Raw genomic sequence first — 12,283 nt, forward strand, 5'->3', positions numbered from 1 at the left:
ACGATGGAGCTTGCGACGTGGGCGATGGATGCGCACCTCTGGCGCGAGGGCCGCATCGCGGTGTGGGAGCAGGCGCCGGCCGTCACTGGATGTGCGGCTTGGCTCTGCGATCAGGTCGAGGGGTGGGGCCCCATGTCGCGCATGCGCGACTTTGATTTGACGCCCTGCTTCCAGGCCGTGGCGCTGTGGCTCGTGCCTAGCATCGTGTTTCTTGCACTCGCGTTCCGTGCGCTAAACAAGCTGACCGAGAAGCCCGTGGAAGAGCGCGGCGAGACTTCGCTGAACCTCTTGCACGAAAAGGACGGCATCACTTCGGTGATTGCGCTGCTCGGCGCCGCCGAACTCGCCGTGATGATCGGCCTGCGTGCGCACGCCACCGACGGATCGCTCGCGCTAACGAGCGGCGTGCAGATTCTCGCTGGGCTCGTGACGACCCTTGCATACGTCGTCGCGATCCTCCTCCAGCACGCCAACCACCTGCGCGAGAGCCACTCGAGCGACTCGGCGCTTCTCTTTTGGCTCGTACACCTCTTTGCGGGCCCGATCCGCCTCCGCACGCTCGTGCAGCTCGCGCCGAAGGCGTCGGTGATCCAGCTGCTGATGGTCGTGCCGTTCTGCATGCGCCTCCTGCTGGTGCTCGTCGAGTTTGTGCTCGAGTGCCAGCCGGTCGAGGGCGACGAAGGCACGATTGCGCTTCCGGAAGACGACGGGATGATTACGTTTGGGGAGGAGGCGCCTGCTGAAGAGGTGCCGCCGTTCGATCCGCTGTACAACCCCGTGCAGTCGCCGCTCGAGACGGCGAACCTCTTTTCGCGCCTCACCTTCCACTGGATGCAGCCGATGATGACGCTCGGCGCAAAGCGCTTCCTTACCGAGTCGGACATGTGGGCGCTGCCCCACGGCGAGGACACGGAAAACCTCGGCGACGCCTTCCAGCGCAGCTGGGACAGGCTCACGGAAAAGATCGCGATGCAGGGCCGCACGCTCGAGGCGACGCGCCGCATCCGTTTCTGGACCGCGCTCTTTTACTCGTACGGGCCAATGTTTATGCTCGCGGCCGTGTACAAGATCGTGCAGGATATCTTGGCGTTTGTCCAGCCGCAGATCCTCCGTGCTCTGCTTGCTTTTGTCGAAAACTGGCAAAAGACGGACGACCCGGCGGTGCGGGGCACGGCGCTGCGTGGCTACGTCCTTGCCTTTCTCCTCTTCCTCACGGCGGTGATCCAGATGGCGTCGCTGCACCAGTACTTCCAGCTCGTGAGCGTCGTCGGTATGCGCTCGCGCGCAGGCGTCGTCAGCGCCATCTTCCGCAAGTCGCTGCGCCTCTCGAACCAGGCGCGTGGCGAGCGTGCTACGGGTGACATTGTCAACTTGATGAGCGTCGACGCAAACCGCCTGCCCGACTTTGTCATGTACGCCCACATTCTTTGGTCGGCCGTATTCCAAATCACGATCGCCTTTATCTCGCTGTACAACCTGCTCGGCTGGTCGGCGTTTGTCGGTGTCGCGATCATGATTGTCTCGGTGCCATTGAACACGATGCTCGCGACCTACCTGCGCACGCTCAGTGCGAAGCAAATGAAGGTCAAGGACCGCCGCACGCAGATCATGAACGAAATCATCCTCAACATCAAGTCGATCAAACTGTTTGCCTGGGAGCAGGCCTTTACCGAGCGCCTCCTTGCCGTGCGCAATGGCGAGGAGCTTCCTCTCCTTCGCAAGATCGGTATGGCGTCGGCCGGCTTCAACTTCTTCTGGCAGGCGATTCCTTTCTTCGTGTCCCTCGGCACGTTTATCGCTTTTACCTTGACGAACGACACGCCGCTCACGGCCGACATTGTGTTCCCGGCGCTGGCGCTGTATCAACTGCTCAACTTCCCCATGTCGATGCTGGCGGGTATCGTGTCCATGTTCCTCCAGACGCAGGTCTCGGCTGTGCGTCTCGCGTCGTTCTTTGACGCGGAGGAGCTCGACCCGAACGCACGCGAGGTCGTGACGGTGTCGGACAGCGCCGAACGCCCTACAGCGGATTCCGTGCCCGAGTTTCCCATCGAGCTGCACAACGCGTCGTTTGCCTGGGGCGCCGAGCAGCCTACGCCGACACTCACAGACATTACGCTCAAGCTGCGCCGCGCCGAGCTCGTCGCGGTGCTGGGCCGCGTCGGCGACGGCAAGTCGTCGCTCCTCTCGGCGGTCCTCGGCGAGATGGTCAAGACGGCGGGCGAGACTGTTGTGCACGGCAAGACCGCGTACTTCTCGCAGGGCGGCTGGTGCATGGGTGCATCGGTCCGCGACAACATTCTGTTTGGCCGCGAGTTTAACGAGGAGCACTACCAGCAGTGCATCTACGCGTGCGCCCTCACGCCGGATCTCGAGCAGTTCCCTGAAGGTGACCGCACCGAGATCGGCGAGCGTGGTGTGAGCCTGAGTGGCGGCCAGCGTGCGCGTGTTGCGCTTGCGCGTGCGTGTTACGCGGCAGCGGACATTTACCTGCTCGACGACCCCCTTGCGGCGGTCGACGCGCACGTTGGTGCGCACATTTGGAAGCACGTCATCGGCCCGGAGGGTATCCTGAAGGACCGCACGCGTATCCTCACGCTCAATGCCGTTTCCTACCTCTCTGGCTGCGACAAGATCTTGTCGCTGCGTGCCGGTCGCCTGCTGGAAGAGCAAGGCACCTTTGAGGAGGTGATGGCGATGCGCGGCGACGTGTACAAGCTCATCACCGGTCTTGGCCGCCAAGGCGAGAAGGAAAAGAGCGGCTCCGCGACGCCGGTCGCCAAGGCGCCGGTGCCTCAAATGCGCCTCTTCCGCCCTCGCGAGCTCGCCAAGGACGAGGTGAAGGTCGACACGATCCGCCAGCTGCGCGAGTCGAACATGCCCAAGGAAAAGCAAGAGACGGGCTCGGTCAAATGGGACGTGTACAAGCAGTACATGCGGAGCGCGTCGGTCGTCGGCGTGATCCTCTACTTTTCCGCGCAAGGTTTCACGCAAATCTTTTCGCTCTCGCGCGACGTTGTGCTGAAGCAGTGGAGTGCCGCGAACGAGACGCATCCCCGCAGCGACCAGCCCGCGCTGGCGCGTTTCTACCTGACGCTCTATGCTGTGGCGGGTATCACGACGTCGATCGGTTTCTGTATCGCACCGTTTATCCTCTACGTGTGGCTCGTGCTGCTGAGTGCGCGCCGCTTCCACGACCGTCTCTTTATGTCTGTGCTGCGCTACCCTCTGCAGTGGTTTGAGACGACGCCGACCGGCCGCCTGCTCAACCTGTTCAGCCGCGACATTTCCGTGATTGACGAGGTGCTTCCCCGTGTCATCCAGGGCTTTGTGCGCTCGTCGATGGTCGTGCTGAGCGTGGTGTGCGTTGTGTCGTACAGTGTGCCCTCCTTTATCCTGTTTGTCATTCCCTTGGCGCTGGTGTACCGCATGGTCATGCGCTACTACCTCGCCTCGAGCCGTGAACTGAAGCGTATCGACGCGGTGTCAAAGTCGCCCGTCTTTACCTGGTTCCAGGAGTCGCTCGGCGGCCTGCCGACGATCCGTGCCTACGGCCAGTCGACGACGTTTGTCGACTCATTCGAGGCGCGCGTCGACCGCAATCAGATGTGCTACTTCCCCGCCATTACGTGCAACCGCTGGCTTGCGGTGCGCATCGAGCTGCTCGGCTCGTCGGTCATCTTCTTTGCGAGCACCATGGCCGTGCTCATGGTCACGACGAGCGGCGGCATGTCGGCCGGCCTGCTCGGTCTCATGCTTTCGCAGGTCCTTTCCACGACCCAGACGTTGAACTGGGCCGTGCGCTCCGCATCCGAGGTCGAGCAGAATATTGTGAGCGTCGAGCGTGTGATTTCCTACTCGGAGCTTCCCACCGAGGCGCCGTTCGAGCTCCCGGGTCCGGACCGCAACACGTGGCCCTCGCACGGTGTGATCTCGTTCGAGAACTATGCGACGCAGTACCGTCCCGGTCTGCCGCTCACCCTCAAGGACCTCACGTTCAAGACGCGCGCTGCGGAGCGGATTGGTGTGGTGGGCCGCACTGGTGCGGGCAAGTCGACGCTTACTCTCGCCCTCTTCCGCATTCTCGAGGCGGCCGCGGGCAAGATCTTTGTCGACGGTGTGGACATTGCGACGCTCGGCCTGCACGAGCTGCGTGAAGCGCTCGCGATCATTCCCCAGGACGCCCAGCTCTGGCAGGGTACGCTGCGCGAGAATCTCGACCCCCTGCACGAGTACAGCGACAAGGAGCTGCTGCGTGTGCTCGACCATGCGCGCCTCGGACCGCTGGTCGAGAGCGACCCCCTCGGATTGGACCAGCGCGTGTCGGAGAGCGGCTCGAACCTGTCGGCGGGCCAGCGCCAGCTGCTGTGCATTTCGCGTGCGCTTGTGCGCCACAGCAAGGTGCTTGTGCTCGACGAGGCGACGTCCAGCGTCGATCTCGAGACCGACGACCTTGTCCAGAAGCTCGTCCGCACCGAGTTCCACGGCACGACCATTACGATTGCACACCGCCTGAACACGATCCTCGATTCGGACCGTGTGCTTGTGCTGCAGAACGGCACGCTGGCCGAGTTTGACTCGCCACAGAAGCTGCTGCAGGACGACAAGTCGATCTTTTACGGCATGGCGCTCGAGGCGGGTCTGTACGAGGCGATTGCCGAAGCGCGTGGCGAGCAGGTCAGTGCCGTGAAGGAAGAGGCCGAGGTCCAGGTGGACGAGGCCAAGGAGGCCAAGGCCACCGAAGCGCCCAAAGAGGCCAAGGCCCCCGAGCCCCAAGCGGCGGCGGCGCCCAACGCGACGCCCAAGAACGCCCCTCCCACCGACGCCAAAGGCCCCGCTGCTGCCCTCAAAGAGGACACGACGGATGCCTCGACGGACGATGCCAAAGACACCCCCAATGGAGCCACGACCGAGCCCAAGTCCCAGTCCAAGAAGCGGAACAAGAACAAGGGAAAAAAGAAGTAACTCGCATGAGCCGTGTGGGTTACATAGTGATGGAATAACGATTCACCGCATCCCGTAGCGATCGCTGCGTGTACACAGAGCCCATATGCAAACCTATACATCCCGGCTACTCACGGACACGCCCTAGCCCCGGGGTATGTGCCGGCGTCGGCAGCGGCTGCACGGCCGGCGTCATGGCGCGTGTCACGTCGCCGACCGCCTGCCGCCGCGTCACTGCGCTATGGTAGTGCCCCGCGTTGAGGTCGGGTGATACGAGCAGCGTGGGCGGTGGTGACGTCGCGTTCAGCGGCGGTGACTCGCCCGGCGCTCCGTTGGAGCGGCTCACGAGGCTCGCAAACTCGCGGCGGTACTCGTCGCTTTGCGAGCTGATCGTGCGCGTAAGGGGCTCATCGACGCTGACATTGTCGAGCGTCTCTCCCCCACACTCGGCGCGCGACGCGCTCGAGCGCAGCGGAGGCGGGACTAGTGCGCGGAGCGAGGACTGCGACAGCGTCCTCCACGAAGGACGCAGCCGCGACAAACTAAAAGAACGGCGCGATGTGAGCTCGCCGTCGTCCCGCCCGCGGAGCTCTGGCGAGAGCGGCGCATCGTCCATCGCATACGCGCTTGCGTTATCGACATAGTACGCCGGCAGGCGCGTCGGCTCCTGCCGCGTCGAGTACGACCCGAGCGCGGTGTCCTCGAGGGCGGCGCGGCGCGAATGGTCGGCCATCGCGACCTCCTTCTCCGCCGTGTACCCCGCCGTGGACGGTGGGCGGGGAATTGGCGTCGTGACGCGCGGCGGCGCGCTCGGCGCTGTGCCTAGGCGGGGCTCGGAGTGGAACAGCGGCACCGGCACCGGCGGCGCCTCGTCCTCGAGCTCGTCCTGGCCGGTGAGGCGGACCCACTCGGGCCCCTGCGCCGGCTCCTGGGGCACCCACTCCCGCACCGACTGCGGGACGTAGGCCCAGAGCGGCCGTGCGGCGTGCATGGCATGGTGCAGAAGCGAATAGAGCGCACCGAGGTAATAGCGGCGCAGGCCGTACGCAACAACCGCGACGCCGACGAGCATGAGGTAGCGGCCGTAGATGCGCAAAAAGATGAGGAAGCCCGCGTCGCCCTCGTGCCAGCTCGAGCCGTACATGTGCTCAAAGAAGGAGTCGGGCGCCTCGCCCGGCTTGGCGTTCTTGCCGTAGAGGCTCTTGGGCAGGATGCGCACCCCCTCGAAGCCCGCCGACGGCTGGTCGGCGGTCGACGGGCGGACGCCGGTGCGTCCTTCCGTGAGCATGCCGTACACTGCCGACACAAACATGGGCCCTGTGGAAAACATCACGGTCGCGTACGGCATCAGGAAATTGTGGTTAAAACGCGCGAGGTTGTCAATCAGCTGGCGCGTCAAGGGGTGCCCCTTGGTCGCAAACATCAAGTCGTTGCTCACACCCACCGGGATCGTCTTGGGGAGGATCGCGTCGAAGCGCAGGAGCGAGTCGAGGCGCCGCCTGCACCCAATGTCCAGGTCCATATACACGCCGCCGTACTTGTGCAGGACAAAGTACCGGATCGCGTCCGCACGCTGGATATTGTAAGGGTACGAGTCAAACACCGGCAGGAACCACGGGTAGTCGGCTGCAATCAGCTCGCGCGACGACTTATCGGACCACAACATGTACTGATAGTCCGGCATCATCGCCGCGCACTCTGCGCGTGTCTTGGCCCAGTGGGGCGGCAGCGTCTCGGTCTTCCACGTCTGGTGGATGATGCGCGGAATGCGTTCGTGCGGCACATCGACTGCACTCGCATTCGCGTTCGGCGCAATGTCCAGCGCGGCCGGCCGGGCATTCGCGCGGATCTCGGGAAACGTGCCGAGCTCCGTCGCAAGGATGTACGCCGTGTCGTCCACACGAAAATAGGCACGCACAAGTGATAGCACGCCTACCGTACCCAGCAAAAAGAGGCCCAAGAGTGCCAGCAGCACGGACGACGTCCGGCGCGACACGAGCACCATCGCGGTAACACGAAGAGCTGCTCGTCACGTGGTTCCTTCCTCCATGGCGCCGGCGCGAGTGCGGGCGACGAGCGCGCGCGTAGGCGTGGACCCTGCGCTGCGCACGAGCTTGGTGCACCTTCCCGCGTCGCTGTGCAACACACTGGTCTCTCGCAATGTCGTCGCGCAGACGCTCATTGTCGAAATCGGCACGGAGAAGCAGTCGTACTACTGCGGCTGGACGGGTCTGAGCGCAGCCCACGCGATGCTCGACGACCCAAAGGGCCAGCCGGCGGAGCGGCTGGTCGTAGGGCCCTCGCTCGCTTCGCTCTTTGCGCCGGTGCTGCGCGATGGGATGGACGTGAGCCTCCGCCTGTTTCGGTCGCCCCCGGTGCCGATCGCGGAGCAGGTGCACGTCGTGCCGCTGCACGCCGACGACTGGGAGATCCTCTCGATCCACGCAGAGGACGTCGAGACGAATATGCTCGCGCAGGTACGCGCCGCGAAGCAGAACCAGGTGCTCGCGGTGCAGGTCGGGCGCAGCGCGTCGACGGTCGTGCGCTTCATCGTCGAAAAGACGGTGCCTCCGACGCTCGCCGAGGGCGAGGAGGGCGAGGGGGCGATTGCTGTGCGCCTCTCGACCGACTCGGAAGTGATTGTCGCGCCAAAGCAGCGTGCGCCGCAACAGGAAAAGGCCGAGGCGCTCGTGCCGACCGCCGACACACCCAGCGGGCCGCTCAACGCAGCAAGCGCCGCGGGGGCGCTCGCCCATGCCATGTGGCGCGTCCTCCCGAGCGCCTACGTCCAAGAGGACGAGGGGAATAGCTGGACGGCGCTCGTCCCGGCGTCGCACGCACCGCCGGACGTGGACCACCCTACGTACGAGCTGCTTTCGCTCGCATTTTCGCACGGCAAGGCGTGCGTCACGCGAATCGGCTGCCCGACGCAGTCCAAGGGCGACGAGCACCCGACGAACGCCACGGCCAGCGCGGCATTTGCGCCGGGCGACGCGCTGCCGAGCGCACCAGTGCAGTGGCCGCCGATGCACGTGTGGCTCGGCAAGGAACTGCGTGAGAAGCTCAACGTATCCGACTTGGACCTCGTGCAGTTCTCGGCGCCGCCGCCGGGCGCGGTGCGGGGCGCAGAACGGAGCACATCATTCCCTACACCGCTCCAGCGCTACACGCCGGCGGCGCTGCCGGGGATGGACAAGGTCATGGCCCAGTGCCTCGGCGCAGTCGAGGGCGTGCACCTCCAGCGCGTCTTGCAGGCCGCCGACCAGGGGCGCCTCGACGTGCACGAACAGGCCAAGGCACACGCCGTGCCGTACACGAGCACTAGTGGCCTCCTCCTGTGCGGCGGGCCGGGCTCGGGCAAGACGGCCGTCGCCAAGGCGGTCGGCGCGCGCCTCGCAGCCGACCCTGCTGCGCTGTACCGCACCATGTACATTGACTGTGCGACATTCGTGGAAGAACGTATGCCGCTCGTGCGCTCGCACTTTAAAAAGTGGCTCGACGACGCCGCATGGCACGCGCCGACGCTGCTCATCCTCGACAACCTCGACCTGCTGATGCCGGCCGAGGCAGAGAACGTCGACGGGACACGCTCGACGCAGCTCGCGCACGCGCTCATTGCCAAGATCCAAGAAACAGTACAGGACTTTGACGTGTTTGTGCTGGCTACGGCGCAGTCGCTTACCAACGTGCACGCCGCGCTGCAAGGCGGGCGCCTCTGGACCGAGACCGTGTCGATCAAGCCGCCGGCGAAGGACGCGCGGCGTGCGATCCTCGAGCGCCTTGTCGGCGAGCTTGCGACAAAGGCGGCTAAGCAGAAGGAGGAGGAGTCCAGCGGCGCAACACCTGCCGAGCCCGAAGCGCACGAGGCGCAGCTGCCCGAGCACGCTGCTGAGACGCAGCCCGGGGGAGAGGCAGAGGCACACATGCCGCCGCCCTCAGACGCCGCGCCCCCTCAAAACACGTCCGCCGCCCCCGATACCTCTGACCTCGACTGGGTGGCGCTCGTAAACAATACCGACGGCTACCACGTCGCTGACCTCAAGATGCTCACGCAGCGTGCCGTGCACCAGTCCACAATGCGCCACCTGCTTGCCTCGGACGCATTCACGCTGAACATGGCCGACTTTGCGGCGGCCCAGGAAGACTTTACGCCGCTCTCGCTGCGCGACGTCAAGCTCGAGAAGTCGAGCACGAACTGGTCCGACATTGGCGGCCTCACCGCTACGCGTCAGACGCTGCGCGAGACGCTCGAGTGGCCAACCAAGTACGCGGCGATCTTTGCCAACTGCCCGCTGCGTCTGCGCTCGGGCCTGCTCTTGTACGGCTACCCCGGCTGCGGCAAGACGCTCCTCGCGAGCGCCGTCGCAAAAGAGTGCGGCCTGCACTTTATCTCTGTCAAGGGTCCCGAGATCCTGAACAAGTATATCGGTGCGAGCGAAAAGTCGGTGCGCGACCTCTTTGACCGCGCGCAGGCCGCCAAGCCCTGCGTGCTGTTTTTTGACGAGTTTGACTCGATTGCGCCAAAGCGTGGGCACGACTCGACCGGCGTGACGGACCGTGTCGTGAACCAGATGCTTACGCAGATGGACGGTGCCGAGGGCCTGGACGGCGTGTATGTGCTCGCGGCAACGTCGCGTCCTGACTTGATCGACTCGGCGCTCCTGCGTCCGGGCCGTCTGGACAAGTCGCTGCTGTGCGACATGCCCAACTACGACGACCGCATTGATATCCTGAAGGCCATCTCCCAAAAGGTGCACCTCGACCCCGAAGTCGACCTGCACTACTGGGCGAAGCGCACAGAGGGCTTCTCGGGCGCGGACCTGCAGGCATTGCTGTACAATGCGCACCTCGAGACGATTAACGAGGCAATCCAGCACGACGACGTGCCGCGTGCAAGCGGCCAGACGCAGCCGGCGGCGGTTGCCTACACGGCCGTGCCCCCCACCGACGCGCCGCCCGCCAAGGCGCAAAGCGGCGCGGAGCGCGCCGCGTTCTCAGAGCGCCTCGCGCGCATCCTCGGCGAGAAGAGCTCAGCGGCCGTCGCCAACGCCGCACCGGCCGAGGCGCCGGCCGCACGGCTGGTCACCGCCAAGCAGATCGAGTCGGCACTGCGCACGACACGCCCCAGTGTCCCGAAAGAGGAGGTCGCACGTCTCTCGCGCATCTACCGCACGTTTGCGGGCGACCGCGACGGCGCTTTTCCGGATGGCGCGCCGAGCGACGCTATCGGTGCACGGACTAGTCTCATGTAGTGGTGGTGTTGTATGTATCGCTGTATCGCTCTATTCCTCGTCCATCTCGACCTCGGCCGCACCGGCCGTGTACTCTGCCGCAATGTCCCAGCGGGAGCCGCCGGCGCTGGCAGAGAGGTACTTGACGAAACGCATCACGCCCTCGTCACGCAGCACAATGTTGAGCGTGTTGTAGCTTGGCGTGACGTTGAGGAGAACACCGTCAAAGTCTTCGTCCTCGTCCTCGTCCATTGCCTCGTCGTCCTCTTCGTCCTCATCCTCGTCGGCTTCTTCTTCAGCCTCTTGGGCCTCGTCGTCCTCGTCGGCCTCGTCGGCCTCTTGGGCTTCGTCGCCCTCGCCCTCTTCGGCCTGCGCCTTGGCACGGCGGGACGCAGCACTCTGGTACACCGCGGGGTCCTCCTCGCCTTCATGCGGGGCAAGGTAGCACTCCCAGCCGCCGATATCACCCGTCTCCCACATCGCATCGAGCTTGCCGACATCCGCCTTGGACAGCACGCCCTTGCTAAGCGACGCCGGCGCCTTGGCCTTGCGGCCCGCGAGGCCCTTGGGTTTCGCCGTGGTGCGCACCACCTTCTTGGCGGAGCTCACCACGTCCGGCGTGAGGGTGAGAGTAAGGTCCAGCACGGTCTCTTCGTCCGAGCGCGCCAGCGTATAGTCAAGACCCGGGCGGAAACGGCGCGCGCGGATCGGGCGGCCGGCGAGGGGAATGAGCTGCGTAATGTTGGCGACAAAGTGGCGGAAGGCCACCGAGGGAAAGAGGACATGCGTCAGGCACGCGAGCAGGTCCGACGCGCTCGCAGGCAGCGTCGGCATCGGCGACGGCGTCTGGCTATAGTCGACCTTGTCCGCGGTGCGCGGCGTGACGGTCTTGTCGAGCGTCGCAAAGCGCTCGCGGTGCGGCGGGCCTGCCAGGGCCCAGCGCTTGTCCTCGTCGCTGGCGTTCGCCGCGTGGTGCGTGCCGACGCCGTGCGGCTGGATTTGCACCGCGTCAAAGCCGACCTTTTCTTCGCCGGCCCACCACACCAGGCCGTCGTCCTCGTCCTTCTTGCGGAGCGCCTTTTCGAGCGACTCGGCAATGTCCTGGCGGAGGAAGTCGGCAAGAAGCAGGTGTGATTCGTCGCCGAATTTGTCAAAGAGCGTTGACTGAATCTTGCTCGTGAGGTATGCAGGGTTCAAAAAGTGTGCCAGGAAGCGCACATGCTCGGACGGGATCGGCGAGCCCGGGAGCGGCGGCTCGGCGTCGACGTACTCCTCAAACTCGCTCGCCCACTTTTTCGACGAGAGGCTCTCGAGCGAGCTAAACTCCTTCTCGGCCTTGGCCTCGCGGTCCTCCTCCTCCTGCGAAAAGTCGGGCTCGCCGGGCTGGGGCCGGTGGAACCAACCCGAGATGCTCAGGCGTCCGTGCGTCGGTGTCACCACCTCTTCAACCGAGTGGAACGAGTGGCCGGGCTGCACGGCAAACAGCGTGTACTGGTTCCAGCGCGGGGGAATGACCCTGGACGGAATGTCCTCGGGGCAGTGCGCCTTCTTGACCGGGTACAGCTCGAGGGCGCCGCCCCATTCCGGGCGCCAGTCCTCGTCCGGGTCCGGGAGGTAGAGGATATACGACACGCGGCGCGTCGAGATCACGTCGTCGTGGTTGAGCAGGTGGCATCCCTGACGGTAGTCGTTGATGCTCATATCCTTCTTCTTGGCGCTCAGGGCGCCGCAGCCCGTCACGCGCTGGATCCACGAGCGGAACTGCTCCGAGTAGATCGCATTGCGCACCTTGAGAACAGACTGCAGGCGCTTCGCCTCCTCCTCCGGCAGCCCGTCGAGGTTCGCGAGGTCACCGGTCTGGTTCACCTTGTAAATGTCGGTCTCTTTCTCGGTAAAGTGCAGCTCCTCGTTGATTTCGTTCCGTGCGGCACGCAGGAGGTCGTCGTTGATCAGACCATCGACAACCGCATGGTGGTAAGGTACGCTCTCATCATACTCCTTGTGCTTCTCCTCGATGAACGCATCGCCGAGCACCCCCGGGCGGAAGCACGCACTGACGTCGGCCATGGTAAAAAAAAGAGCGTGGAGGTCACGTGTAGCTTTCGTAG

The 12,283-nt window shown here is 64.8% G+C and overlaps 4 protein-coding genes across 4 annotated transcripts; 2 read left to right on the forward strand and 2 right to left on the reverse strand.

The window, feature by feature from the left end:
• Positions 1–3: 3 nt before the first annotated feature.
• Positions 4–4,965, forward strand: MJAP1_002981 (uncharacterized protein; the record flags this gene model as incomplete). Its single annotated transcript, XM_060266913.1, has 1 exon — positions 4–4,965. One exon carries the CDS (start codon positions 4–6, stop codon positions 4,963–4,965), a length of 4,962 nt encoding a protein of 1,653 aa, XP_060122896.1.
• Positions 4,966–5,071: 106 nt separating this feature from the next.
• On the reverse strand, positions 5,072–6,949 carry MJAP1_002982 (uncharacterized protein; the record flags this gene model as incomplete). Its single annotated transcript, XM_060266914.1, has 1 exon — positions 5,072–6,949. One exon carries the CDS (start codon positions 6,947–6,949, stop codon positions 5,072–5,074), a length of 1,878 nt encoding a protein of 625 aa, XP_060122897.1.
• Positions 6,950–6,992: 43 nt separating this feature from the next.
• Positions 6,993–10,196, forward strand: PEX1 (Peroxisome biosynthesis protein pex1; the record flags this gene model as incomplete). The annotated part of the gene is made up of 1 exon (XM_060266915.1): positions 6,993–10,196. The coding sequence occupies one exon, from the start codon at positions 6,993–6,995 to the stop codon at positions 10,194–10,196; it is 3,204 nt and encodes a 1,067-aa protein (XP_060122898.1).
• A 30-nt stretch (positions 10,197–10,226) lies between these two features.
• Positions 10,227–12,242, reverse strand: NUA3 (putative component of NuA3 histone acetyltransferase complex; the record flags this gene model as incomplete). Its single annotated transcript, XM_060266916.1, has 1 exon — positions 10,227–12,242. The coding sequence occupies one exon, from the start codon at positions 12,240–12,242 to the stop codon at positions 10,227–10,229; it is 2,016 nt and encodes a 671-aa protein (XP_060122899.1).
• Between the last annotated feature and the right edge of the window lie 41 nt (positions 12,243–12,283).

The sequence above is a fragment of the Malassezia japonica genome, chromosome 5 (genome assembly GCF_029542785.1).
Source record: "Malassezia japonica chromosome 5, complete sequence".
NCBI classification, from domain to species: domain Eukaryota; kingdom Fungi; phylum Basidiomycota; class Malasseziomycetes; order Malasseziales; family Malasseziaceae; genus Malassezia; species Malassezia japonica.